Source organism: Dipodomys merriami, unplaced genomic scaffold (genome assembly GCF_024711535.1).
Source record: "Dipodomys merriami isolate MVZ:Mamm:240054 unplaced genomic scaffold, mDipMer1.0.p SCAF_1, whole genome shotgun sequence".
Classification (NCBI taxonomy): domain Eukaryota; kingdom Metazoa; phylum Chordata; class Mammalia; order Rodentia; family Heteromyidae; genus Dipodomys; species Dipodomys merriami.
In genome coordinates, this window is record NW_027202270.1 from 135,446,301 (window position 1) to 135,472,358 (window position 26,058).

Sequence of the window (26,058 nt, forward strand, 5' to 3'; positions counted from 1 at the left end):
CTCTCAACAGAAAGCCTCATTCTCCTCTTCTCATCCAGTGCCTTCTGTTCCACATCCCCCTGTCACCTTGCCAAAGCTCCTGGGTAGCATTGTGGACGCACAGCTGGGGGGGTGGCATTGGCTGCTCTATGGGACCCACCCCACTCACTGCTCATGAGAGCATCTCTCCAGCTCAAGGCCTGCCTTTTGGGGAGCCACTCATCACCTGCCCTAACCTCAGCCCCTCCTGGGCTTACTTCCCCTTGCTCGGCCCAGCCTTTACTTTCTTGAATGAGACATCTATCTCTGCTCCCTCCAAGTTGCCATCTCTTTATCTCTCAGCTCTTTGCAATTCAGCAAACTTTTTCTTCTCTTACACACAACGGTCCTTGGACAACGCCAGTAGATAGCCATTCTTACCTAGAGCACAGAAAGCAAGACATCACATGCAAGGGCTACCAGAGTGGCCAGCTCTGCCCACTCCGCCATCATCTGGTACATGGGATATCTCACAGTGAATCTGCCCAAGCCCCTCCTCTAGCCCTTGCCAGTGCAGCCCCAGGGGCTCATGCTGCCTCACAGATGGACCACAGATCTCATTGGGACTTACAGATCTTATTTAGCGAATGGATCTCATCAGATGGAGTAATGGCACTGCTCCTCACCACAGATCTAAGTCCAGGCAGACCTGTTGCATGAGTGGCTTGGGCACTCAGTCCCATGACCCCCCCCAAGGTCTCTTATTTATGAAAAAGGACTATAACAGCATTTGCCTTACTTGCAAGGCTTAGGAGAGAGCATGTAGTTGGATGGAGCATCTGGTACTTAGCAGGTGATCACTTAAGTGATCCTCATCCACACCTCAACTATTCATCTCTTTAAAAAAAAAAGTCCTTCATACAAATTCTAACATTACCAAGGCCCTCTCAAGCCAACCTGCCTGAGCCCACCATGACCACATCCCCCCCACCCCCCCACACCCCTCCCCGCCATCTTCTTGACATCTGTCTCTACACATGCTCTGGGCTCTTGTCTCCCAGTTAGAGTGAAACAGTCTGTTTCTAGTTCTCCCTTATCAGAATCACCTCCAGAGGGAAGACCTTGTCACCGTTTCTTTGCTTGTCAGTATATCTTGGTTCACTGAGCATCTTCAGAGCCTACAAACCCATCTATGGTCCTGTGCCTAGGTTATTTGGGCTTCTGGAGTTGTCTGTGTGCAAGCTTCTGTACACCACCTGCTGGCTGGTTCTGGTACTACCTTCAACTCAATTGAAAAAGAGGAAAAAACAAAAACAGAAAAGTACCCATTTTACCCACCTTCTTCTCTGGGTTTTGAACATCTTCTGTGGGGCAGATTCCAAGATTTCTGTCTGCTTCTCCCCCACCCCCTAACCTTGACTTTGCAATTATTCTCTCTCTCTCTCTCTCTCTCTCTCTCTCTCTCTCTCTCTCTCTCTCTCTCTCTCTCTCTCTCTCTCTCTCTCTCTCTCTCTCTCTCTCTCTCTCTCTCTCCCCCTCTCTCTCTCTCCCTCTCCCCCAATGTCCATCAGCCAGCAGCCAGTGCCACCTGTCCCCTGTCTTCTTCTAGACAATGTCTCAGAATCTGGCAGGCATGCCCTCTCCTCAGACATCTCTCTTTGCTCTGTCTCCCCTATTCCAGCCCCAGCTCCCATCACTTGCCCTCATGCTGTTAGTCCAGACTTCCATGCCACGAGACTCCTGTGCCACCCCCAGCCCATCCCAGGATTTCCTTGAAGCAGTTGGACTGTCCTCCTTCTGGGTGTTGCCAGCTGCCCTGGGTGACTTCCTGTGTGAGCACTCCTCATGGGTACAGATGGAACCTGCATCTTAATGACTCAATATGGCAGTCACCTTAGAGTATGAGGACAGCAGTCATCCTCGATCATCCCCCTACCCAGTGCCCATGGTCAGACCCTGCCAACACCTGGGCTGACTGCGCAGACAGCTCTGGGCATGGCCAGGGTCCCCATTCTTGGTGCTTTCTCTTCATAGACTCCTCCACCTGACAGGCAAAGCAACTCTTCACTGCAGTCCGTGGCATGCTTTCTGGAAACACAGCAGGGGACTCTCCCTTCTTGTCCCATCTTATTTATAACTGTGTCCTGAGCAATCTTGGCCCTTCTGCTTGAACCATCCACCAGCCTCACCCCAGGTCTCTCTTTGGGAATGGGGTCTACCACCCTGATGCTCAATTGGGAAGTTGTCATTGGCAGGAACAAATTAACAGTGTCCCAGGCCTCCCCCTCATCAGCAGTTGGTGGGGAGCGGGGGCCAGGCATTGTGCTTAATTGGGCCACCTGAGATGTCTATGTGATCCTAGCCAGTCCTTGGGCTTTTCTAGAACCCAGTCATAGGACAGTCTGAGTCAAGAACACCAAGTCCTTTTCCAGCTCTCGAATGCTGAGAATCTCCTCTTGCCCCAACATCAGGCTTCACCGCCTTCTTTCCCTCCCCCATCCCCTGCCTTCTCCCGAGGGACTGACTTCCCTTATAACTACCTCCTGGCTATTTTCATCCTCTCAGAGGTGTGGCTACAAAAAAAAAATCCCCAAGGAAATTCCTTCTCTCTTATGAATTACAAAATAAGGATCTACACACACACACACACACACACACACACACACACACACCACACACACACACACACACACACACACACACACACACACACACACACACACACACACACACACACAGAGGTTTCTAACACAGAAGGCCAAGGGCAAAATTTCCCCCACCAGAACAAGGTGGCAGCATCCTCTGACTGGCTCCTCGCTGTCTGGCAAACTTCCTCTGCAGAGAAGATTTTCTAAGAGGTGGTTTTGCTTCAGAAAGGATTTAACCATCTAGGTGTATATGTGTCTAGGTATAATCTTCTTTGCATTCTTTTCAAAGTTGTGGGCTGTTTGTGAAAGTCCACTTCTGAATTATCATTACCTTCCACTAAGTAGCAGCCTGTGGCCCTCAGCCTTAGCTGGTCATTTCTGCCTTTGCCTTCTGAGTGATTTTCTCCTAAGGTTCCCTCCCCACCCCCACCCCTACCCCATCCCACCCCTGCCACCTCAAGCTTTCTAGAGCCACAGGATGTTTCTGTGCTGCTATGGTGGGTTTTTCTACTCCTGACAGTCACCCTGCTTCTGTCTGGAGCCTTGGAATGTTCCAGTCGAAAATAGCAGAGGAAGGAGCGAGTAAGGTCTCACCTGTTGTTGGCTGAGATTCCCCATTGCTCAGTCCTGTGCACCGCATATTCTATAGACAAAGGGTCACACTGACCAAAGCTATAATCCTCTACTAAGGAGGCTGAGATCCGAGGATTGAAGTTCAAAGCCAGACTGAGCAGAAAAGTATCTATGAGACTCTTGCCACCAATTAACCACCAAAAAACTGGAGCTGTGGCTCAAGTGGTAGAGTGCTAGACTTGATTGAAAAAGTTAAAGACAGTACCCAGCCCTGAGTTCAAGCCCTATTCTGTTGCGCGCGCACATACACACACACATACACACACAGAGAACATTGGCCATGAAAATCAGCAAAGTTCCAAGGAGGAAGGTGGCTGGGCAAGAGGAATGAAACATTATTAAGGCAACTTTTGCAGCCACTGGGTCACTTTGAAAGTCTTTAATGTGCTGCCTCTTTCTTTTTCTCCTCCTCCCCTTCTTCCTCTTCCTCCTGTTTCTCTTGCTCCTTCTCATCTTTCTCTTTCTCTCCCTCTCTCCTCTCTTCCCCTGCTGCTCTTTCCAATCCTCCTCCTCCTCCTTTTTCTCTTCTCAATTCTTCTCCTTTTTTTCCTCCTCTATCAACTTCCCTTGTTTGCTGAGGAAGGGAAGAAAGGCTTGGTCCCAAAGCCCTTTCCCCTTCTACTGCATCCATCTTTATCCACCCCATCTCCCCCAGCCCAGGGAGGAAGGGAAGCCCTGCTGAAGCCAAACACCTCCATCGCCCTCATTCTTGGCTCCTCCTCCTCAGATCTTGGCCTTTGGGTGGGGTGGGAGAGCAGAATACACACAACTTGCCTAGATTGAAAACCCTCAAGTTCCAAAGCCACTCAGAACCTAGCCATATAACTGTCATACCTACTGCCACTACCTCTGCATGTTCCTGCTGGGGAACTGGGCCAGGCACCTGTTAGGATGAGGCTGAAGGAAGCAAGGACCACAGGAGTCAGCCCTGCTGGTCCACCTTGATTCCCAAAGGCCAGTTCCCTAAAGGAAGGGAAAGGAATGAACATAACAGTAGAGGAAGGAAACTTGGAACAAAGGTCTCCAAAGCCAGGCTTAGGATGGTAGAGGCTGGGTGAGAGCAGGGGAAATGAGGCTGTGGGAAGGGCTGGTAGGCTTCCTCCTGTGCATCTGCTAGAGGTTAGGAGTGTCCTGGCCCATGCTCAGGAGCAGTGAGCACTCTCCCTGTCCCACAGACAGAGCCCACCCACCCCTTGACAGACGCGCAGTCCCAGCTGGGTTTGAGGCTGGGATCTAAGACCTTAGCTTTCCCTTCTGCACTAATGCTCTGCCTCCTGAGCTTTCTACATAGGCAGAGGGCTGACCAGACTGGGGACCAGAAGACCTCCTGATCAAGGCTTCTGGTCAGCACCGTGGGGGCAGTGCTGGCTCACTGAAGACACTCCAAGATACAAATTCTGTGGCATGGCCACAACCTTCAAAGGACTCTTACCAAAGGACGATTTGAGTTCCCTAAAGATGCAGTCAAAATGCAGGCCTGTCCATTTCTGGAGTTGATGCTTCTAACTGCCTCCTATACCTATTAGCTGTGTGGCTTCGGGCAAGTCTCTTAACCTCCCTGAGCATTCATTGTTTTTCCTCATTATACACAGAAACCCTTAGGTTAGGTTAGGGGTTTCCAAACACTTCCTTCCAGTAAAGATACCTTTTTTTTTTTTAAGTGAAATCTTACCAGAACCCCTACTTACTACCCATTTCCTGGGCAGTCCTAGTATGATGGGATACAGCTACAGCCAGCTTCTTTCTTCCAACCATTGTCTTCAAACTTCCCTAAGGAGCCTCCCCTTGGATTCCTTATTGCCACTTCAGCCAGAGCCTGGCCACTTCCACTGCTACACGTCCCCAGTTTGTTTCGGCTTCAAGCTTTAGTCAGTCTGATGTCCAGCGTGGGACCCACATCCTCCCAGCCTCCGCCCTCTGCTTCCCACTCAGCCCCTGAATCAAAGGATCCTCCCCCCCCCCCCCAGAGAAGCAGAGAACTTGGAGGTTCTTTTCCTGGCTCTGCCCTGCACCTCCCAGCATTCTTCTGAGCCTCTGTGTCCACCACAGGGTGTGAGAGGAGGAAGTAGCTCTGACTTCACCCTTCAGGTGTCCAGACATTTGAGGGACTCCATCCTGGCTCATGCTCTAAAGTCTTAAGCAGCAGCCAGGCTAGCAGGAACAGTGTGCTAGCCACGAGACCCACTCTGCTTTCCTGGGTCCTCATTTGACTTCTAGGAGACCCCAGCCATTCCTGCCTCCGCCAGCAGTGGGAGGGAGGTGGGCTGCCTGCACCCCCACCCCCACCCCTGCCCCCAACTGCCTTGCACTCTCTTCCTATGGAGCAGACCAAGGGCAGGTCGGAGAGGCCTGATGAGAAGGTGCAAACGCAATCCTGTTATTCGGTAGACACTGCAGAAAATCACCTACATCACTTGTGGGCCGGGATGGGAGGGGAAAACTCAGGGAAAGTGAAGGAAGGGGTGACATTGTCCAAAAGAGAAATGTACACATTACCTGACTTAAGAAGTGGGAGGCATTCTGTACGTGTTAATAATAACAGCAAGAAAATTATACTTACAAAAAGAAAAGATACTCAGCCAGAATGAGGGAAGGCATCCACAAAAAGGGGTGCTGTCCCTCACTTAGTGTAGGGCAGAGGACTCCACAGGGAAGTGAAACCCATGTGGGCAATTCTCTACCCTTACTGGCCCCTTAGCAACACGATATGCTTAATAAGAAAGACCTGCCCCCCCCCCCACACACACACACACGGCCAGTTAACCGCTAGCATCTTGATGGAGAAGACCTGAGAATGTTTCTGGAAAGCTCCTGAGATGATTGTCAAAGGCATTAAGGGTCAGGAACCACTGCCCTATCCAGCAAATTCTCAACACCTGATCGGTGGGGCCTGTGTTCCCTAACCAATGTCTAGAAGGGGCTGAGCCTTCTAGACTTGGAGACTTCGGGTTTTTGCCACAGTTCAAAGGTAGCAGAGGAGTCTGTGCTCAGTGTTCTCAGCCAGGTATTTGCACCTTATCCTAGCAGCAGACCTTTTATTCAAGTGGACAGTTTTCAGAGCCCCATGTGTCACGCAGTGGAAGATTCTGGAGTGAGGCCTAGAGCCTGGCACTGAGCCTGAGCTTTTGCCAGCAGCCTCAGCACCTGTCCTGGATGCGGTGATCCCTCAGGAGCCCTAAAGAAGTTGGGTTGGAGAAAGGGGTCACCCTCTGCGAGGGAGAATCAGGAACACGAGCGAGACAGAGGCAGGAGCAGAGGCCAGGGCAGTGGGAGGGCCAGGGTGGATCTGGTAGGCATAGCAGAAGAGAAGAAGGCTCAGGTGGGGTTTTGCCAAGAAAAGTTGTCCCTTGGCCTGAACCCCCAGAAGGTATGCTCTTCCTCTGTGCCCCTGAGCAGAGGGAAGAAGAAGGACCATGGGTTCGAGACCGGCAGCCGCCACCCTTGCTGGGACAGCAGGAGAATGGACCAGAGGAGAAATCTGGTGAGGACGAGAGGCCTGCCACAGAGCCAATCTTTAAGGTCCTGGACACACCTCTGAGTGAGGGCGACGAGCCCACAACGCTCCCCGCCCAGCGGGACCTTGGGCACAGTGTGCAGATGGAGGGCTACCTGGGCCGGAAGCATGACCTAGAAGGCCCCAACAAAAAGGCATCCAACAGGTACATGGAAGAAGGGATATGGGAGAGGAGGAGCCCTGGCAGGGCCTGGGCCCACTGGATCATCAGAACGCTGGTGACCTGGGTGTGAGTTGGGCCACTTGGCATGACAGAACAAGTCTGTATCACTGGAAGTGTGGTAGAGCACCCACCTAGCAAATATGAACACCTGATTCAATCCTCAGTACTGCCTCCTCTCTGGGGGGGTGGGGGGTAAAAAAAAAAAAGCCTATCTAAATTCTGGCCCTGAGTTCAAATCCTACAACTTCATACAAGTTACTCAACAATCCTAAGTGAATAAAACAGGAATGAGTAAAACAGGGATGACCATGTCAGGCACAGAGCAGGCCTTTGATGTGGTTATCCCAGGGCTGGGAGCAGGTAGCTGTGGTGCTAATAACAGGTTCACTGAGCCCCACTTTCAACCATCTGGGCCTCTGTTTCCTCAGCTTTAAAATGGTAGATAAAAGCTGGGTGTAGCCAGGCACCAGTGGCTCACACCTGAAATCTTAGCTACTCAGGAGGCTGAGATCTAAGGATTGTGGTTCAAAGCCAGCCCGGGCAGAAAAATCCGTGAGACTCTTATCTCCCAAGAAGTGGTGCTATGGCTCAAATGGTAGAGCACTAGCCTTAAGCTGAAGAGCTCAAGGCCCAGAGTTCAAGAGCCCCATGGCCAAAAATAAAAACAGACTGGGTGTGACAGCTCATTCCTATAATCCCAACTCCCAGAAGGCTAAATAAATCAGCTTTACAAGTTCCAGGCCAGACTGGGCCTGGTTTTTGTCTCAACAAAACCAATAAACTAAAACAGAAGATGACGTGAGGGCTTGGCTTAGATGCCTTCTGTAGTATTATTCGGTGACCTCGTGACCCTAAAATGGACCATCATCAGTCACATCCTTGGGTTCAGTCTATCCAAGGCTGCCTCTGCCTGGAGCCCCTGGACGGCTTTTCTTTCTAACATAAGTCCAGGGTGCCAAGGAAAAAGGGTGGTACCAAGAGATTGAAAACAACTGTATTCCCAGAGGCATCTGGAAGCGTGCTGTCCTGAGGGACTCAATAAAGCTATTTTGAACTTTAAAAATGAACAATCTGGAAACCCAATTGACCAAAGAGTCAATTATTGCTTAATGGAGAGTCCACCAGGAAAAATGGAAAGGATCATTTACTGAGTAAACTACATATGCCAGCCGTTCTGTGAGGACTGGGGAGGTCTTCATAACCACCCTGTGATGCTGAAGCTTGCTCACTTGCTTTCCTTCCTGCCTTCCTTCCTTCCTTCTTTTCCATTTTTTAATTTCTTCTTTGTTTCTTTCTTTCTGTCGGTTGTAGGGCTTCAACTCGGGGCCTGGGTGCTCTCTGAGCTAAAAGTGTTAGGACACAGGAGGCTGAGATCTAAGAATTGCAATTCAAAGCCAGCTCAGGCAAGGAAGTCTGTAAGACTCTTCTCTCTAATTATCCATCAAAAAGCCAGAAGCAGAACAGTGGTTCAAGTGGTAGAATGCTAGCCTTGAGCTAGCTCAAGGACAATGTGTAGGTCCTGAGTTCAATTTCCAGGACTAGCACCAGAAAAAAAAACAAGTGCTAGGACAGAACACATTATGGCCAATACTTATCATTCCTAACAGGTAGGAGCCTGAGTCAGGAGAAACAAGATTTGAGATCAATTTAAGCTATTTAGCAAGAGCCTTCTCTAAATAAATAAATAAATAAATAAATAAATGTTGAATATGCAATCCATCCAATTTTAGTTATCTATATGAATAGGAAATAAAGTAAATTTGTGAATAGGGGGAAAAAAGACTAAAAAGACACAAAGTAAGCAGTAGTTAACTTTTAGTGGTAGAATTATGTACAGATGATTTTTAATCCCTCCTTTTTTTTTTTTTTCCAGTCCTGGGGCTTGAACTCTGGGCCTGAGGACTGTCCCTAAGCTTCTTTTGCTCAAGGCTAGTGCTCTACCACTTGAGCCACAATACCACTTCTGGCTTTTTCTGTGTATGTGGTACTGAAGAATAGAACCCAGGGCTTAAAGCATTCTACCACTAAGTCACATTCTCAGCTGCCCCCTGCTTTTTTTTCTGCTGGTCCTGGGCTTGAACTCAGGGCCTAGGCACTGTCACTGAGCTTCTTTTGCTCAAGGCTAGCACTCTACCACTTGAGCCACAGTGCCACTTTGGGCTTTTTCTGTGTATGTGGTACTGTGGAATTGAACCCGGGCTTCATGAATGCTCGGCAAGCACTCTACCACTAAGCCACATTCCCAGCCCCATCCCTCCTCCTTTTTGGGAAAGCATAATGCAATAAAGAGTCCCGGTACAGCTGTAGGAATTTACCATAGAGATGCTGAGTCAGAGCCATGAGTGATCTGACCTGCAGGGCCACCTATTTTCAGGTCCTGGAATAACCTGTACTGCGTGCTCAGAAATAGTGAGCTGACCTTCTACAAGGACGCCAAGAACCTGGCCCTGGGGGTGCCCTACCATGGGGAGGAGCCCCTGGCCCTGAGACATGCCATCTGTGAGATTGCTGCCAATTACAAGAAGAAGAAGCACGTCTTTAAGCTCAGGTGAGCCTTCTACTGTCCCCTGCCTGGGCCTTGAACGCTTTGAATACGTATCCCACTCCCCCTAGGGCTTGATTTGGTGTTCACTATAAAGGAAACAGCTCCAAACCCACTCTGCTCCTCAGGAGTCCCCTCTATCCCTGCTCTGTGTGTGTGTGTGTGTGTGTGTGTGTGTGTGTGTGTGTGTGTGTGTGCACACGCGTGCGTGTGCCTGGGCTGGAACTCGGCCTGAGCACTGTCCCACGCTCCCACGCTGTCCCTAAGCTTTTTTTTCTCATAGCTGGTGCTCTACTACTTGAGTCACAGCTCTAGTTCCGGTTGTGTGTGGAGTATGTGTGTTGGTTTTGGAGCTTGATTTCAGGGCCTGGGCATTGTCTCTGAGCATTTTTTGTCCAAGGCTAGCACTCTGCCCCTTGAGTTCCACTTTTGGCTTTTGGATAGTTTATTGGACTCTTATAGACTTTGCTGCCTGGGCCGAGATACTGAGATCTGAGATCCTCAGATCTCAGATTCCTAGCATAGCTAGGATCACAGGCATGATGAGCCTGTCATTTGATTTTTCAAGAGGCTTATGCTGTGGACTTTTAGCTCTTAGAAGGTGTCATGCTGCCTTCAAGAGTTCTGGATATTAGACTCAAGGGTCTGCTCCCCGTCCTGGGCAAGGGCTCCAGAGGTAGCCCCATCACAGGGATCCCTTTGTCCTCCTAGGCTGAGTAATGGCAGTGAGTGGCTCTTCCATGGCAAGGATGAGGTAAGTGTGGGCAGCCTGGTTCTAGCTGGCTTATGAAGGGGATGGGGCAGGGTACCCACAACATAGGCCGTGAGGGCTGCCTCAGAACGGGCAGCCTCTCTCCTGGTGCTGCCCTGGGAATGCTGTGTGCTCCTGGAATCTTCCCTGATGCTCCTGCCCCCCCAGGAGGAGATGCTGTCCTGGCTGCAGGGGATGAGCACGGCCATCAACGAGTCCCAGAGCATCCGTGTCAAGGCACAGAGCCTGCCCCTGCCCTCCCTTGCTGGCCCAGACGCCAGCCTCGGCAAGAAGGACAAGGAGAAGAGATTCAGCTTCTTCCCTAAAAAGAAGTAGCAGCTGGTGGCCACCTTAGGTGGGGCTGGCCAGGCAGGTGCAGCGGTGCATCAGGATGCTCAAGGACCAGGAGGCCATGGCCTTGACCTCTGCAGCGGCCAGTCCTCCTCCCGCCTGCCACCTGCTGTCCGTAGCCTGCCTGCTCATGTCACAGGCCAGCCCTGGGGCCCCATGCTGTGCTGCAATAGCTGCCTTTGCCCAGCCTGGCTGCCCACTGCCTGCCAACACACCCTCTGCCTGCCCTCTGTGCAGCCGGCTCGGCTCCGGGGACTCCCAGCTCCTCCAGAGCTGGAAACGGTTCACCCAGGTGCACGCCCTCCTCTCCCTGTCCGTCCCCCCACCCCTCCCATAAAAGCCAGAAAGTGTTGATGGGGGTCCCTAAGTGCTGCCCTCACCCACAGCTGTTTGGGAATCACCATCCATGGAAAAGGAAAGGGAAGAGAGACACTGGCAATGCCTGTCCTGACCCGAAGGGGACTTTAGGAGGGCGACAGAGCCCCAGCACCACAGCCAGGGGCCACTGGGAGAGTGAGGGGCCTTGAGTACCACCAGCCTGCTCCCCACTGGGCTCCCTCAGAACCAGGACTCTCCTCAGGGCCAGCATGCCCCCAAAAGAGCCCCCCCCCCCGCCACCTTCCCAGTTTGGTTAATGAGCCTTCTGCTCTCCTCAGCACCCTTGTCTCCCAGCCCAGGTAGAGTAGGGAAGACCAGCAGCCCTGAAATCATTCCCCTTTGAAAATTCTAAGTCAAGAGTTTAGGACTTCGGGCTGACCCAAGGAAGAACGGACAGGTCTGACCCTGCCCAAGGCTCCGCCTTTGCTGTGCCAGAGCCCCACCCCAACTCATCATAGCAGCCAGAGGCTGGCTCCTAAAGGAGCCTGCGGATGGCAGACACAAGCTGGGTACCCCAGCATGGGCCCATTGTCTTGTCTAAAGCGGGTACCATCCACGCTACTGACTAGACCCACAGCAAAGAATCACATGAGGTGACAAATGTGGCCTCTCTCATGTAGAAGTCTGTAATACAACTACTCCTGGCCCTCTGGGATGAATGCTGGGGCCAGAGCCATGAAGGTGTGGCCCACCATGATCAGCTTCTCCTGAAGGCCTGGACTTGGGTTCTGGGAGTCACATGGACACAGACATTGCCAAACATTTACCATCCCTTCTCCAAGCACCCGAAGGGGCTCAGTCCTGGGGGAGGGCCTTCTCATACTTCCGGAGGAAGGAGACCACAGGTCCCATAGAACTAGGCCTGTACACCTGAAAGCAATAGAGCACCAGCTGGGGTTAGACCCAAAAGAGGAGTCCAATTGGAGGCAGCAGGCATTGTCCCCTTGGGAGACCATTGGGGTTCTCACAGCCAGTGTCTATGGCCTTCCCTGTAGGAAGGAGCTTTGGTTGTGTGGAGCTGATGCAGGCTAAGCTCAGGGAGAAGCCCCTTCCCAGCATCCCCCAGCGCTGACGAGGGCAGACACAACTCAAGAGAGAGCAGTTCCATCCTGTGGTCCCCACGCTACGATGTTGCTTGGAGCCAACTCCAGCAGACAGGAACCACTGGAGGGAAGAGGCTAGCCACTGGAGCCCGAGCCTCCGACCAGATGTTCCACCTCTGTAACCAGGGTCTTCATTTGGCCTCAACGCTTAGACCCCTGTAGCCTTCTGCTTTCACAGAGAAGCTAGTGAGTACCTCTCACCAGCTTCCTCTCTACATCTGGAGAAACCAAGGCAGGGAGGTGGTTGCACTTACCTGGCAGTAAAGTTAGCCTTTGGCTCATTCAAGTCATGCCCCCCGCTGAGGCAGACAGCAGCTCGCTGCTGCTGAAGGGTGGAGGTAGCAAATAGCTCCCTTGAAGTGTTTCCCTGGGCATCTCTGGGAGGTCAAAGGTCTACCTTCCTCCACGTGTGTGCCCAAGTGGCATCTGAAGAATTTCCAGCCAGGAACTCCACAGGGCCAGGAAACAAAGGGCCCCGATGGCAGGTCCCAGGATTGGGCAAGGAGAGCCAGCTGCATGTGACCCACCATCACCACCAGCTCCCCACGCCTCCTGCCCTCGTCACCCAGGTCCCGAGACACTCCACCAACTGAACTGATGGTAGGCAGCTGGCCCTGTGCCACTCCTGGTGCCCTGGTAAGGTTTATTTTCCTCCCTACATTTTCTACTTTGCAGTCTTTTCCATGACAGTATACCCAAACTGGGTTGGCAGAGCCCCAGTCCACACCAGCATAACAGGCTTCCCCCGCAGGGCAGTTAGAGGAAGCTCCTTCTGGGCATTGTCAGGCAGTTTTCCTTCCCTCTCCCCATCTCCTCTGTCCCTGGCCTCAGCTGATGGGCTGAGGGAGGAATAGAGGGTCCAACCCTCTCCCTACCTCCACTAGCACCGGTAACAGGAGTCCTGTACAGGCTCGGCTTCCCCTTCCCCTTCAGGCCTTTCGGAGGGCAAAGACTAGATTCCCTTCCTCCCTTAGAGGAAGGGGGCTGAGATCCAGAGGAAAAAGAGGCCAGTGGGCCGCATGGCTCAAGCAAGCTCAGGGAGGACTCAAGAGAGGAGGCGGCTGTGGAGGAACGCAAGCCTGTTGGGCACAGACCATGCCATCTGGGGCTGGCCCTGGGGCCGGCTGGGCCTTGTCCTCCACCTGCTCCAATGTGCTTCCACCAACCAGAGGAAAACCCATTTACTAGTTTTTTCTAATAAATCAATAATGCTCCACATTTGTTTCAGTATTTTTATTTGACTAACCTCCTTTTCCCTTTGAACTAAGCCTTACATAAGAGACAGGACAGGGCTGGGAAGGTGGCTCAGTGGTAGAGCGCTTGCCTTGCATGCCTGAAGCCCTGGGTTCGATTCCTTAGCACCACATAAGCAAAAAGAAAAAAGCCTGAAGTGGTGCTGTGGCTCAAGTGGTAGAGTGCTAGCCTTGAGCTGAAGAGCGGAAGGATAGTGCCCAGGCCCAGAGTTCAGGCCCCACGACCGGACCCAAAAAAAAAGAGAGAGAGAGACAGGACAATCTAAACTCTAGCTGGTATCCTGGGGAGTCTTAGGGAGACCCTCATGCATTCCGTCAGCTTGAAGGCCTGTGGCAGGGCAAAGTGATTTCTAAGCAAGCCCCTGTGCTTGCTTAGATGGACCCCAGGGTCCATCTCCGGAACAGGTTCTGTGTGGTCTAGGTACACAGAATGTAGGCACTGCTGGGCTTCACAATGCTCCACAGGTGATTCTAATGGGCCGTTAGCAAGAACCACTGCTCTGGGGCAGGATCCTCAGGCAGTCCTAGACAAGATTGAAGGACCACCTGGAGAAGGGTCAACTGTGATTGCCAAAGGCCCAGCTCAGAAAAGTCCATCAGGGAGTTTGGGACCCAGAAACTCATCCAACGTTTCAATCTGTAGATGAGTAACAGTGTTGGGTGATCCCGCTAGCTAGTGGCACCTGTCCATTACACTTATGGCTTCTCAGTGTCCTATCCCAGGACTGGTCTAGTCAGGGCCAGCTCCCTTTTTTATACTGTGACGATGATCACAGAAGGGTCAGGCAGCTGGTAAAACACAGGCTCCTGGCCGCCTACTATGCTCCCTGGTCCTTTCCTTGGGAGACTCCGTGGACCCATGTCCAGGTTGAGTCCACCCTCCCAGGTCAGAAGACCCACACGGGGGTCTGACCATGACTCTGCTGAACCACTCTCCCACTGGGGACCCACAACCCTTTCTCCCTGGCCCCAGTCGGAACAAACTGGACAAAACAAGGGTGGACCTCCATGAAGAAGGGACAAAAAACAACAAAACAAAAAAACCCCACAAATTTGAAATAGAGAGGCACTGCTGGCCCTTGGGAATCACCTATTTGCGAACACACTGGTCATGGAGCATGTATTCCAGAAAAATGTACTTGCTCTTCCCTTCCCTCTCCTAATGCTGCAAGACACTTTAGGACCTTTCCGGGCCCCTGCCTACTGGGATACCTCCTGGGAACTAGAGAGGGAGGGAGGAAAAGGCACTGGAAACTTGGGCATATTTGATTGTCTGGCTCCCCACCACTCAACCCTCCTTTGTTTGTTAGGATTTTTTTTAAAGCACAATTTTGACCCTTCCCTTGGAGAAGGTTGATAAGTAGAATCCCAAGTAGGACACCAGCCGTGGGTGGACAGAAAAGTGCATGGAAACAAACACAGCAGAGAACAAGTCTCCTCTTTATCACTCTGTGGGTCTTGCCTGTTCCACAAGAACCCTTGTGTCTTCTGCTTCCTAAGCCTGAATGATTAATAAGCATGTGAAGGGGAGGGGGGATTCCCTGTTCCTGCCTCCCCCAAGACATCCCGGGCCCACTAACAACCCTGCCCAGGTCCCAGTAAGGAGGCCACACACAGGTCAGTTGGTCAGCAGTGGTTATTGCACCATTGACAAATAATGAAATGTGTGTACATTAGCAACAACTTTCAAAAGTACCTGAACTAAGTCCATTACATTCTTCACAGGAAGGAGGAAGGGGTGGAGAAAGGGGAGGGGGAGGATAACGAATAGGAAGATACACACTTGCGCGCGCACACACACACACACACACACACACACACACACACACACACACACACACACACACACGATGGAAAGCAATAAATTATTGGCCTCATTCTCACCTGAGTCCTAAGAAACGGTACAGTTTAAGAGTAAAACCTGTCTAGTCCACTTCTTGGGTCTCTTTCATGGGTCCTTAGACCGGGAGTGGCCAGCCAGTGCTGGAGGCCTGGGCAGCGCTTGCTCTCTCTGGTCAGATATGAGCTTAAATATTTGGTTCCTTACCAGAAAGGCCTATTTACAAGGGAAGTGGAGGCAAAGGTCTCCACGGAAAACAACAGTTCATCTGGGCCTGAGGAAAGTTGTCACAGGCCCCAAGGAAGTGCAGTGCCAGCACATAGCATGCGTGGAAGGCCGAGTCCATGGGTACACGCTACAGCCCTCTTCCAAGAACAAGAGGGATGGATGGCCTTCCAAGAAGAGAGGGGATGGCCTTTGTGAGGCCCTGGCCTGGGCTCAAGTGAGCCCGACCTGGGGGAGGTATACCAGCTTCCACCCCATCCCAGCAACGTCCTTCCTTCCCACAGGAGTTGGTCAACCCACAGAGTTCAAGGCCTGGAATTTTTCTCTCAGGTTTCTTACTCTGCCCTGCTTGCTTGGGTCTCCTGGGTCCCTGGGCCCTTCTTCCTTTGGCCAGGATTCTACAAACTCCTGGAAATCTTGGCCCTGCTCTACTATGGCTCCTGGGGAGGCTTGTTCCTGTCCACTGCCCTCCTCCTCCAGCCCCACAGAGGAGCTGAGAAGAGGCCCCTTCTCCATGACAATCACCCGATGGTTGTTCTCCAGGGTAAGGTCTGCAGTGACATACAGGGTTTCACCTCCATTCAGTACACTTTGGGGTAACCTAGGAACCAGGGACTGGGAACTCTCTCTACCTCCCCGTCCCCTCTTAGTACTCAGGCTACGACAGCGGCCCACCCTGCCTGACAGAAGAGGCTCCACCATGCTCTCGGGTAACGAGCGGCTCCTGTTGACTGCTGGGCCACAAGACCGGCTGCCCCCAGCCTGGACAGCCTCATCGTGGGAAGCGTACTTGGAGCAGAGCTCTCGAACATCTGGCCAGTTGAAGGTTTCAGTGTCGAAGGGACTGAGGGGGCTCCGTGTGGAGGGCCAGGGCCCAGGTGAGGTGGTTCTCGGGCTGACAGAAGAAGGGCTGAAGGAAAAGCGTCGTGGTGATGTCTCCGTGGCAGAGGACCTGGGGGGACTGTATTCCTGGGCCACCAGCTGCTCATAGCTGAGGGACAGCCTGGGCTTCCTCTTGCCTGTGAAGAGAGATCAAGCTGTCTGAAATCACCAGCACAGGAAGGCAGAGCCAGGAAGGGAGGGCTTGGAATGGGCCTCAGCAGGTTAGGGGGTTTTGGGGGGTACCATGGAAGAAAAATCCCATTTACCCCCTGCTGCTCTTTCATCAAAGGGCAATAAAGGCTGTAAGGAGGGGTGAGGAGTCAGCAGCAGCTATGAGGTTTTCCTTTCATCCTGGAAAGGAAGTGTCCCTGGCTATATCCCTCTAAGCTCCCTCGGCTCCTCCAGGAAGGGCTGGGAATAGGGTACTCAAAAGGTACTAGAAGGATTTAACCAGATCTCAGCTTCCTGAGTAGCTAGGATTTCCAGGTATAAGCCACCATACCCAAAACAGGATTCAATGCCAGCCTGGACAGAAAAGTCTGGAAGACTCTTATCTCCAATTAAGCACCAAAAAAAGCTACAAGTAGAGCCATGGCTCAAGTGGTAGAACACTAGCTTTGAGCAAAAAAGCTAAGGGACAGTGCCCAGACCCTGAGTTTAAGCCCCAGGACTGGCAAAACACAAAACAAAACAAAACAAAAAACAGGAGAATATGTTTGACCTCAGAGGGTTATTAGAGCAACTGCCTGACCTCACCACACTCACAACATTTTCTTGGGCATAATCTCTTTAGAGACTACCTTCCTCAGGGGCACTGGATCTTAACTGGCTTTTGTGTGTCTTCATATGTGCCAGTTCTGGGGCTTGAACTCAGAGCCTTGGGTACCCCCTTGGCTTTTAGCTGATGCTGTACTACTTGAACCATACCTCCACTTCCAACTTTTTGGAGATAAGGATTTTAGGACTTTCCTGCCCGGGGCTGGGCTGTAAACCCTGATCCTCAGATCTCAGCTAGGATGATAGGTGTGACCCACCAGTGTCCAGCTCCTCATTGGCTTCTATGTCCCTAGGTCCCTCCCCACTCCCACGTCACACCTTTGCCACGTGAAGGCTCCTTAGACTCCTCCTGCAGGTAGGGGATGGTGGGGCTTGTCCCATCTCTTCCAGGAACATCCTTTGCCCACTGCAGTGGTGGCCTGGTGGTCACCGACTTGATGTTCTTAATCCGGAGGCTGTATTGGCGGGCCAGCTGGTAGACCTTATTCTTGACCCGCTCACTAACATGGCTGTCCATCACCTGGGAGAGCTGCACAATGCGGGGGTGCAATGGGGTGACCACATCTTCCTGGGCATTACTGCTCAGCTCTTTCACCAGCTCTTTTAGCTCCCGGGCCAGGTGGGCTGGGCTGTGTTTCTCGGTGGGTGAGGCATTTTCTGGAGAGGCAGCAGCCGACTCCTCCGTGATAGCTCCCAGCTCGTGCTCCTCCAGGATGAAGAGTGGCTCCTGCAGCTCAAAGCCGTTGGCCTGGCCCTGACCTGGCCCCCCCCGAGGGCTCCTCTGCGAAGACTCCATCCTCTCCCACATCTTCACAATTTCTGAAGACGGCTGAAGCTCAGCATCCGTGACCGGAGCCGGGTCCCCTGGGTCAGCCTGGATAGGTCCTGGGAGATCAAACAGGACCCATGAGGCTGGCCGGGAGCCACCCTGTTTCTTGTACTCCACCGGAGCTGCTGGCTTTGGTTCTGGCTTGGGAAGGCTGTTGAACCTGGACACTGAGCTTCTCACCAGTCCTTTGGGGATGTAAGAGAGACTCTCCCTGCGCCGGATGCTGAAGCCTGCATCATGGTGCTCTGCATTTTCATAGTAGCTCTTAATTTTGTCCAGTAATAGTCTATCTCGGGTGGAGAGCGCGGATTCCTTCTTGCAGGAAGATCTATCAGGCTCTACTCCACAGGCTGTGTTTGGGGGCTCTGTCCCATTGACAGAAGGGCCACTCTCTGTGGCCACCCCCTCGCTCATGTCCACTTCTGGGGTAGGATGGTTGATGAGGGAGTCTGTGGTGCTGCCCCACCGAGCCAGGCCCTTTTCACTGCCCTCTAGGCTGAGCACACTGCTGCTCCGGCTAACCAGCCGCGGTGTCCCAAAGCCACTGTTCTTACCCTCGTCCAGTGCCAGGCTGCTCCGCCGAGAAAAGCTGTTGACAAACCGCTCAGCAATGACACTGGCCTGGTCCAATACGGAAGGTGGCAGGAGACTTTCAGGCTCCTGGGTTGCTCCCATTTCCTCCTCTTCCTCCTCCTCACTGCTTAGAGCCTTAAGGTCCTCAGTGCTCTCAGCCACCACAAAGTCCACCATGTCAGCTGGGTGGTCCATCCTCAGCAGCCCTGCATTAAGCTGTGTTTCGAGGTGTTTCGGAGAATCTGGATCTGAAGGCAACTCCTTGGTACTGGCACCTTCCGTGGCAGCAAAGACCTCCTGGACCTCCTGCTCAGTCCCAGGATGAGGGTCTGGCTCAACCTGAGACAGAGCAAAGAGAGTTCGTGTGAGGTAAAATCCCCTTCATGCTGGGCACCAGTGGCTCACGCCTGTAATCCTAACTACTCAAGAGGCTGTGATCAGAGGACATGGTTTGAAGCCCGCCTAAGCAGGAAAGTCTGAAAAACTCGTATCTCAAATTAACCACCAAAAAGCTGGAAGTAGAGTTCAAGTGGAAAGTACCAGCCTTGAGGGGGGAAAAAAAAAAAGCTTAAGGACAGTGCCAGAAGTGGAGCAATGGCTCAAGTTAGAGTGTGTTAAGCCTTGAGCACAAAAGCTCAGGGACAGCGTCTTAGGCCCTTAGTTCAAGCCCTAGTACTGGCACACACACAAAGCCCTGTCATGATACCTGGGGAACAAGAGGATACACTGCCTGCTCAGAGTCCAGGGAGAGAGCTGCAGTTTAAGATGATGACAATCAGCATGAGTAAGACTCAAAAGTAGGGCAGCAAGTCCTTAGAGAGAGGAATGTGATTGTGGCCTTTGTCACACTGTAACAGGAGGCTGGGGCATGCCTTCACACCCAAGGGAAACACTAGGAACAGAGAAGGACAATGACACGGCTCAGTGACAGCCTGCCTGGGTGCTACAGGCACAAGGTGGAACACAGGGCTAGGGACTGGCCCAGGTTTCCAGGAGCCAGCTCTCACAGGTACCCCACAGTACAACCACACTGGGACTCCACAACCTGACAGCAAAGCCTCTCAGGTTTATGACGCTCAAATCCAGCCTCAGCAATGTGAGAAAACATCCCAACTCCCCCTGAGATCGTGTTCCCAGGAGGCCACAGGCCAGAGAAACAACACGACCGTGTGCTGTTATTGCCTGGTGACGACAGGGAATCCAACTCCTGCCAGCCAGCCTCAGCACCTGTGGGACCAACTCAGCTGCATATACCCAACATATAGACAAGGAAGACCGCCCCTCCTAACTACCTTAAAGGTAACTTGAACCAGAAACTGGCTGGAGCAAGCAGCTTTCCAGAGCAGTCTTTTGAAATTCTGATGAATCAGACCTGATCCCACTTGTTCTGGTCCAAAATCTGCTGTGTAAGACCCAGGACCTAGACCTGCACTGCCCAACACAAGAGCCAGCAACCAGCCACCCCTAACTTTCTGAGCAATACAAATCAAGGCCTGTGGTTCAGATAAAATAAATGTCAGATTTTGAAGGTTTTGTATATTAAAAAAAAAAAAAAAAAAAGGAAGCTGGGCACCAGTGGCTTACACCTGTAATTCTAGCTACTGAGGATCATGGTTCAAAGCCAGCCCAGGCAAGAAAGTCTGTGAGACTCTTATTTCCAATAAACCACTAGAAAAACTGGAAGTGGCACTGTGGCTCAAGGGGTAGAATACTCGCCTTGAGCTGAAGAGCGCAGGGACAGCGCCCAGGCCCAGAGTTCAAGCCCCACAACCAAAAAAAAAAAAAGGATAAAGTGTATCAAGAACTTTTAATATTGATTATATGTTAAAATATTTTAGAACCTATTAGGTTTAACTATATTAAAATTAATTTCACATTGTATGCTTGTGTGTGTGTTCTGGTAGTAGGTACTGAACCAGGGCCTTGGGCATGCCAGGCAAACACTTCACCACTTTAGTTATGCCCTTAACAGTTTTATTTCTATATTTTTTTCAGTTTTTTTTTTTGGGGGGGGGGTGAGGGGGCCAGTCGTGGGGCCTAAACTCTGGGCCTGGGCACCGTCCCTGAGCTCTTCAGCTAAGTCTAGCGTTATACCACTTGAGCCACAGCTCCACTTTTGGCTTTTTCTGCTTATGTGGTGCTGAGGAATGGAACCCAGGGCCTCATGCATGAAAGGCAAGCACTCTACCACTGAACCACCTTCCCAGCCCTCTATATTGTTTTTTGAGATAGTGTCTCACTATCTTTGCCAAGATAGTGTCCTTATATCGCTTTTTTTTTTCTTTTTTTTTTTTTTTTGGTACTAGTACTGGGGCTGAGCTCAGGGTCTGGGCATTGTCCCTTAGCTTTAGATCTCAGCCTCCTGTGTAGCTGGGATTATTGGCAAGAGCCACTGGCTTCCAGCTTGTCCTTGAACTCTCAATCCTCCCGCTTCAGCCTCCTGATCGCTGGGATTACCAGGCTTGTACCACCATGCCCAGCTTTGTCTTTAAAAACATTTTTTCTTAACATGGTTACTAGTAAATTATCCATGGGTGTTCATATTCTATTATTATTAGCATCTGGTCTGAAATGATGGGGCCCCAAATTTATGTTAAAACCCAACACCCACTGTGACAGACAGTATTAAAAGGTAGTGGTAGCACATACCTACAATCTCAATCTTAGCACTGGGGAAGCCAAGGGGAGGATCGTGAGTTTGGGGCCAGCCTAAGCTAACAGGGAGACTCTACCTCAAAAAAAAGAATATGAAGAAGTGGGGCCTTTGGAAATGACTAAGTCACAAGGGTGCCACACTCATGAAAGGGTTAATCCCCTTATTTAAAAAAAAAAAAAAAAAAAAAGCCGGGCACTGATGGCTCTCGCCTGTAATCCTAGCTACTCAGGAGGCTGAGATCTGAGGACTGCGGTTCAAAGCCATCCTGGGCAGGAAAGACTGTGAGACTCCTATCTCCAATAAACCACCAGAAAACTGGAAGTGGCGCTGTAGCTCAAGTGGTAGAGCGCTCTCCTTGAGCTGAAGAACTGAGGGACAGCGCCCAGGCCCAGAGTTCAAGCCCCACGACCGACCAAAAAAAAAAAAAAAAAAAGGCTAAGGGAGGCTTCCATCACATTAGCACACAACAAGGTGATCCTTACAAAACAGAAAGGGAGCTGCCATCAGATACCAAACCTGCTGGTGCCTTGACCTTAAACCCTTAAACTCCCCAGCCTCCAGACTACAAGCAATTTGTGTGGTTTAGAAGCACCCAGTTTAAAGTATTTTGTTATAGTAGCCTGACCAGACTAGGGCACCATAGTATATTTCTATCCACAGTCATCCAAGTTCTTAGTCTTGTCCTATGACCCAACCTAGGGTCTAGCTCATGACCTTGTCCTTTGGGAAAGCAAACAAGTCAGCTGCACACAACCCACAGAAGCACGAGGTAGCCCTGGCTCTAAGCCAGAGCCTCAGGTCTGTATCATCTCTATTCCTCAGAAGTTGCCTTCCACCCACTACTTGACCTCTGAGCCTTTTCCTTCTAGAACTGGTGTGAGGAACAGAAGGAACAAGAGGTGTAGATATCCATACTTTAGGCCTCGATGTAACTTAAACATCTGGTATGCTATGGCAAGTGTGAGCTCTGAGTCCTACACAGAGGCCTAAAATTCAGTCCATATCCACTGGCTGTGCCCCTTGGCCTGGAACTGCATTTAACTAAGGGATGATCACCTTTATCTAACTCACAGGCAGAGGCTAGCTGCTCTAGGCTGGAAAGGTGTCCTAAAGGGGCAAGAGTGGTGGGGAGAGAGTCCCTGTTTCCATAGGCCCAACAAGACAGCTGGCATTTGAAAAACCCACTTTCAGAGCTAGGGATCTGGATAGCCAGCACACATCTCCAATCCACTGCTGACACTCACTTCAGGAAGGGAGGAGACCGACTCAAAACTCATGCTCTTCTCAGCACTGGTTGGGGACTGGTTGCTGGGCCTTTTGCTGCTCTTGGAGCCTTCAGACTCCCTGTGTTCTTTCCCCTGTAGCAAGAAGAGATCAGCCATCAGCTCCAAAACAATGGTCAGCTGCTCCCTCCTGCAGCCCAAACTCAGCAGCCCCTCCTGCACCCTGAGGGGGGCTAGTCTGGCACTGGGAACCAGCCTGGACATGAGCCGTTCCAGAACAACCTGAACAACCAGGCCTGGGGCTGGTATGCAGCTTCAGAAAAGCCCAGCCCACCTTCCCTTCCCAGCCAAGCAGACTTGACCTTCAGGGCCCACTGTGTGCTGGCTTTCCCATTCCCCACTCCCACCCCTGTATTAGGCCCACTTCGGGGCAGAGTATACTGGTGGGTTACCCAGTGCCGGAAGAGTGCATGCCAGGGGCTCACCCAGGCGTGACAGCAAGTGAGAGAGGGTTAAGAAACGCTGATGCAAGAACAAAGGGCTGGGGGAGGGGGGGACACAAGAGGGGACTCTTGAAAGGACATGCACATGCTAAGGAACATGCAAGGGGGAGGGGAGATCAAAGAGACACCTCACCATAGCACCCCGGGAGAAAAGTAAAGCGTTGGCCCGATAGTGCCAGCAGTGGAGGGCGGCCAGCAGGGAGCTGGCGAAGTCGGCTACCTGCTCCTCCACTGCCAGACTCTCCTCCTCCACCTCCTCCTCCTCCTCTGCCTCCAAGCCTGGGGGCTCTGGCTGGGGCACCTTCTCTCTGCCTTCATGCCCAGCCAGGTCCTCCAGAGAGGCGGGAGAAGCCTGCTCCTCTTCTTCCTCCTCCTCTTCCTCTACCACCTCCTCTTCTTCCTCCTGCCGCTCCTCTTCCTCCTGTTCCTCCTCCTCCTGCTCCTCCTCCTCTGGGGCAGCCCCCTCAGCCTCTGGTTGTAGACTCTGCATATGGGATACCTGCTCAAAGTCCAGGAGGGCGCCGGCACTGCCTGCATGCTGTTCAGAACACAAGGACCCCTGGTTACCCACCTTGAGGGTAACCTCCCTGCCTCCTTTGGGCATCTGGGGAGCAGAGACATCACAGAAAAGCACTCTAGATGTCCAAACGGGCCTCCAAGGGGGTCCAGTGCGAAGTGGACATTTTGTCAGGAAGGCAAACCCAGAAGAAGCTTTCCTCACTCCAGACAGGGAAATGTGAGAGCAGATCCCAGGCTGGACAGGCTATCAAAGGGGCTCCAAGAACAGGACATGGAAGGAGGGCATTCCCCATGAGCTGATCGGGCAGTCCCACCCACCCTCCGTTCACCAGGGCCTCTTCCCTGGCTTCCATGAGCACCTGGGCCTCACCTTCATTCCTGCTGCTTTGGCTGTTGATCCACCACCAAATCCACACAGGGGACGGAGAGGGGAGGGAAAGAGACCAATAAGCAGGAGAGAGTTCATTTAGAGAAATGGGAGCCCTGAGGGCTCCCACTCCCAGACCCCCTCACCCAATCCTGGCTTCCAAATATATGATTGACAGCTGAGTAGCCCAGACTAAGAGCAGCACGGGCCTGTGCATATCACCTGGCTCCCACTGTTACCGAGGTAAGGGCACGGGGTAAGCAAGTCAAACCCCTGTGCAGAAAGCAGGGGTGAGGCCCTCTTCATGGGGAGGAACAGAGGCTGAGTTCCATCTAACCGCTCTTCACAACTACCCACCAGGGTAGTCACCTGCTTCACTGCCCATCCCACCTACAGCCCCCTGGGAATGGCTGCCATCCCCCCAACACCCCTCTCCCCATCCTAACCCCCCCTCCCCTCACATACTTACATTTCTCATTGAGTTGTCTCAGCAGGTGTCTGGTTGGTTCTGAGGAAAAACACAAATGGGCAGAGTGAGCCACAGGCCAAGAGACAGCAATGCCTGGCTGGGTCCCAAGCTCACAGCACTGCCAGCCCATCACCAGCTCAAAGTTCACTTGGCGATGATCCCAGCAAGGCTAGGACCTCCAGGGGGCTCCCCCCACCCCCATGTTCCTGAGCCCTTTAACACTTTCCAACACACAAGAGGACCTGGGCCATTCCTATTCCTTTAAAGCCCTGCACCCAGCACACTACACTGCCCAACCCTTGTATTAGCACTCAGCCACGGCCTTTAGTTCTGGCACCACCAGGAAGGGACAGGCCCCATGCTGCCCTCCCCCCACCTCCCCTGACAGACCAACTAGCCAGGTCTCCACACCTCAAGCCCTTCTGTTTCCCTTATAAAGGAGGCACAAGCACATTAGCTACGCCCCAGCCAAGCCCCTGAGCACCCTGGCTGGGAAGTAGAGGTCGCACCGGACTTCCTACGGCCCTTAAGGCCTGACAGGATGAATCCTCGCTGCCTGCTGGGGAGTGCTGCCCGGCTGGACAGGCGAGGACCAGGCTCTGGGGATGGGACACAAAACATAACCATTAGGAGCCGGGCGCTGGTGGCTCACGCCTGTAGTCCTAGCTACTCAGGAGGCTGAGATCTGAGGATCGCGGTTCAAAGCCTGCCCGGGCAGGAGAGACCGTGAGACTCCTATCTCCAATAAACCACCAGAAAACCGGAAGTGGCGCTGTAGCTCAAGTGGTAGAGCGCTCGCCTTGAGCTGAAGAGCTGAGGGACAGCTCCCAGGCCCAGAGTTCAAGCCCCACGACCGACAAAAAAAAAAAATAACATAACCATTAGGCTTTATGGGGACAGACCTGAGGGCAGGGATAAGAGAACCTTGGCTGAAGAGTCCTCTCTCCAAGTCCCTTAGCCCAACAGCCCCTTCCTCCAGCCTGCCCAGCATTAAGTCAGCTTGGGGCTGGCCATAAACTTGGTGCCATAGGAAATCTACCAAGGTTTATTAACTGATCCTCAGCAGTGGATATATCCAACATCATACACAAATACACACATACATACATACATACATACATACATACATACACCCATGCATACATTCTATCTTTATCCATAAGTAAATATCTAAATGCTTTTTTGTTCTGGGGTGAGGGGTGCCAAACCAATTTGGCCCAAGGTTCAAGATCCACCCAAGAATAATACCAAGAACTTTCCAGAGACAACCTGGATCTGCCTTCTAGAAGATCAAACCCACATATCAATCCACACAGGGGTTCAAGGCATCCGTAAGTTGTAAGCCAATCAAAACCCAGTACACTTGTGGATCCAAGCCAAGACCCAACTCACCATTAATCAAAAATCTTTCTCTCGGCTGAGAATGTGGCTTAGTGGTAGAGTGCTTGCCTAGCATGCATGAAGCCCTGGGTTCGATTCCTCAGTACCACATCCACAGAAAAAGCCAGAAGTGGTGCTTTGGCTCAAGTGGTAGTGTTAGCCTTGAGCAAAAGAAGCTCAGGGACAGAGCCCAGGCCCAGAGTTCAAGCCCAGGACTGGCCAAAAAAAAAAAATCTTTCTCTCTAGGTGACTCTAAAATGGTTCTTGTGCAACCCTGTCCCTGTGGTTTATCCTAGATCTGTCACTAGGCCTCAGACTGAACAGCAGAATAAAATCAGCACAGAAAACATACACTGTGTGTTAGCTAAAAATAAAAGCAAAGTTTTTTTCTTTCTAAAGAGACGATTTGTTCCAATAAATCTAAGAGACCATTAGCAAGTCCTGTAATGGAAGAAAACCCAAGAGAGGAAAATGGAACTTTTTCCAGAGACCCAAAGTAAATATTTCCTGTCTGGATTTGG

The 26,058-nt window shown here is 51.9% G+C and overlaps 2 protein-coding genes across 8 annotated transcripts in view; one reads left to right on the plus strand and one right to left on the minus strand.

Moving 5' to 3' along the window:
* The window catches only part of Sptb (spectrin beta, erythrocytic), a 72,423-nt gene extending 59,166 nt beyond the window's left edge, over nt 1-13,257 (plus strand). Inside the window, exons 32-35 of the mRNA XM_070031863.1 lie at nt 6,636-6,898; nt 9,291-9,464; nt 10,170-10,212; nt 10,378-13,257. Coding sequence (XP_069887964.1) covers nt 6,636-6,898; nt 9,291-9,464; nt 10,170-10,212; nt 10,378-10,545 — 648 coding nt within the window. The 3' untranslated portion in view covers nt 10,546-13,257. The remainder of the gene's footprint in view (nt 1-6,635; nt 6,899-9,290; nt 9,465-10,169; nt 10,213-10,377) is intronic.
* Nucleotides 13,258-14,912: 1,655 nt separating this feature from the next.
* The window catches only part of Plekhg3 (pleckstrin homology and RhoGEF domain containing G3), a 44,964-nt gene continuing 33,818 nt past the window's right edge, over nt 14,913-26,058 (minus strand). For 5 of the 7 annotated variants that reach the window (XM_070031824.1, XM_070031830.1, XM_070031837.1 and 2 more), the window contains 6 exons: nt 24,158-24,196; nt 23,692-23,711; nt 22,936-23,340; nt 22,321-22,434; nt 17,337-18,759; nt 14,913-16,378 (listed from right to left, as the gene is read on the minus strand). In XM_070031824.1, the coding sequence (XP_069887925.1) occupies nt 15,651-16,378; nt 17,337-18,759; nt 22,321-22,434; nt 22,936-23,340; nt 23,692-23,711; nt 24,158-24,196 (2,729 nt within the window). In that variant the 3' untranslated portion in view covers nt 14,913-15,650. Of the gene's footprint in view, nt 16,379-17,336; nt 18,760-22,320; nt 22,435-22,935; nt 23,341-23,691; nt 23,712-24,157; nt 24,197-24,666; nt 24,757-26,058 lie in introns of all 7 variants that reach the window. The other 2 variants (XM_070031852.1, XM_070031845.1) reach the window with 2 other exon arrangements.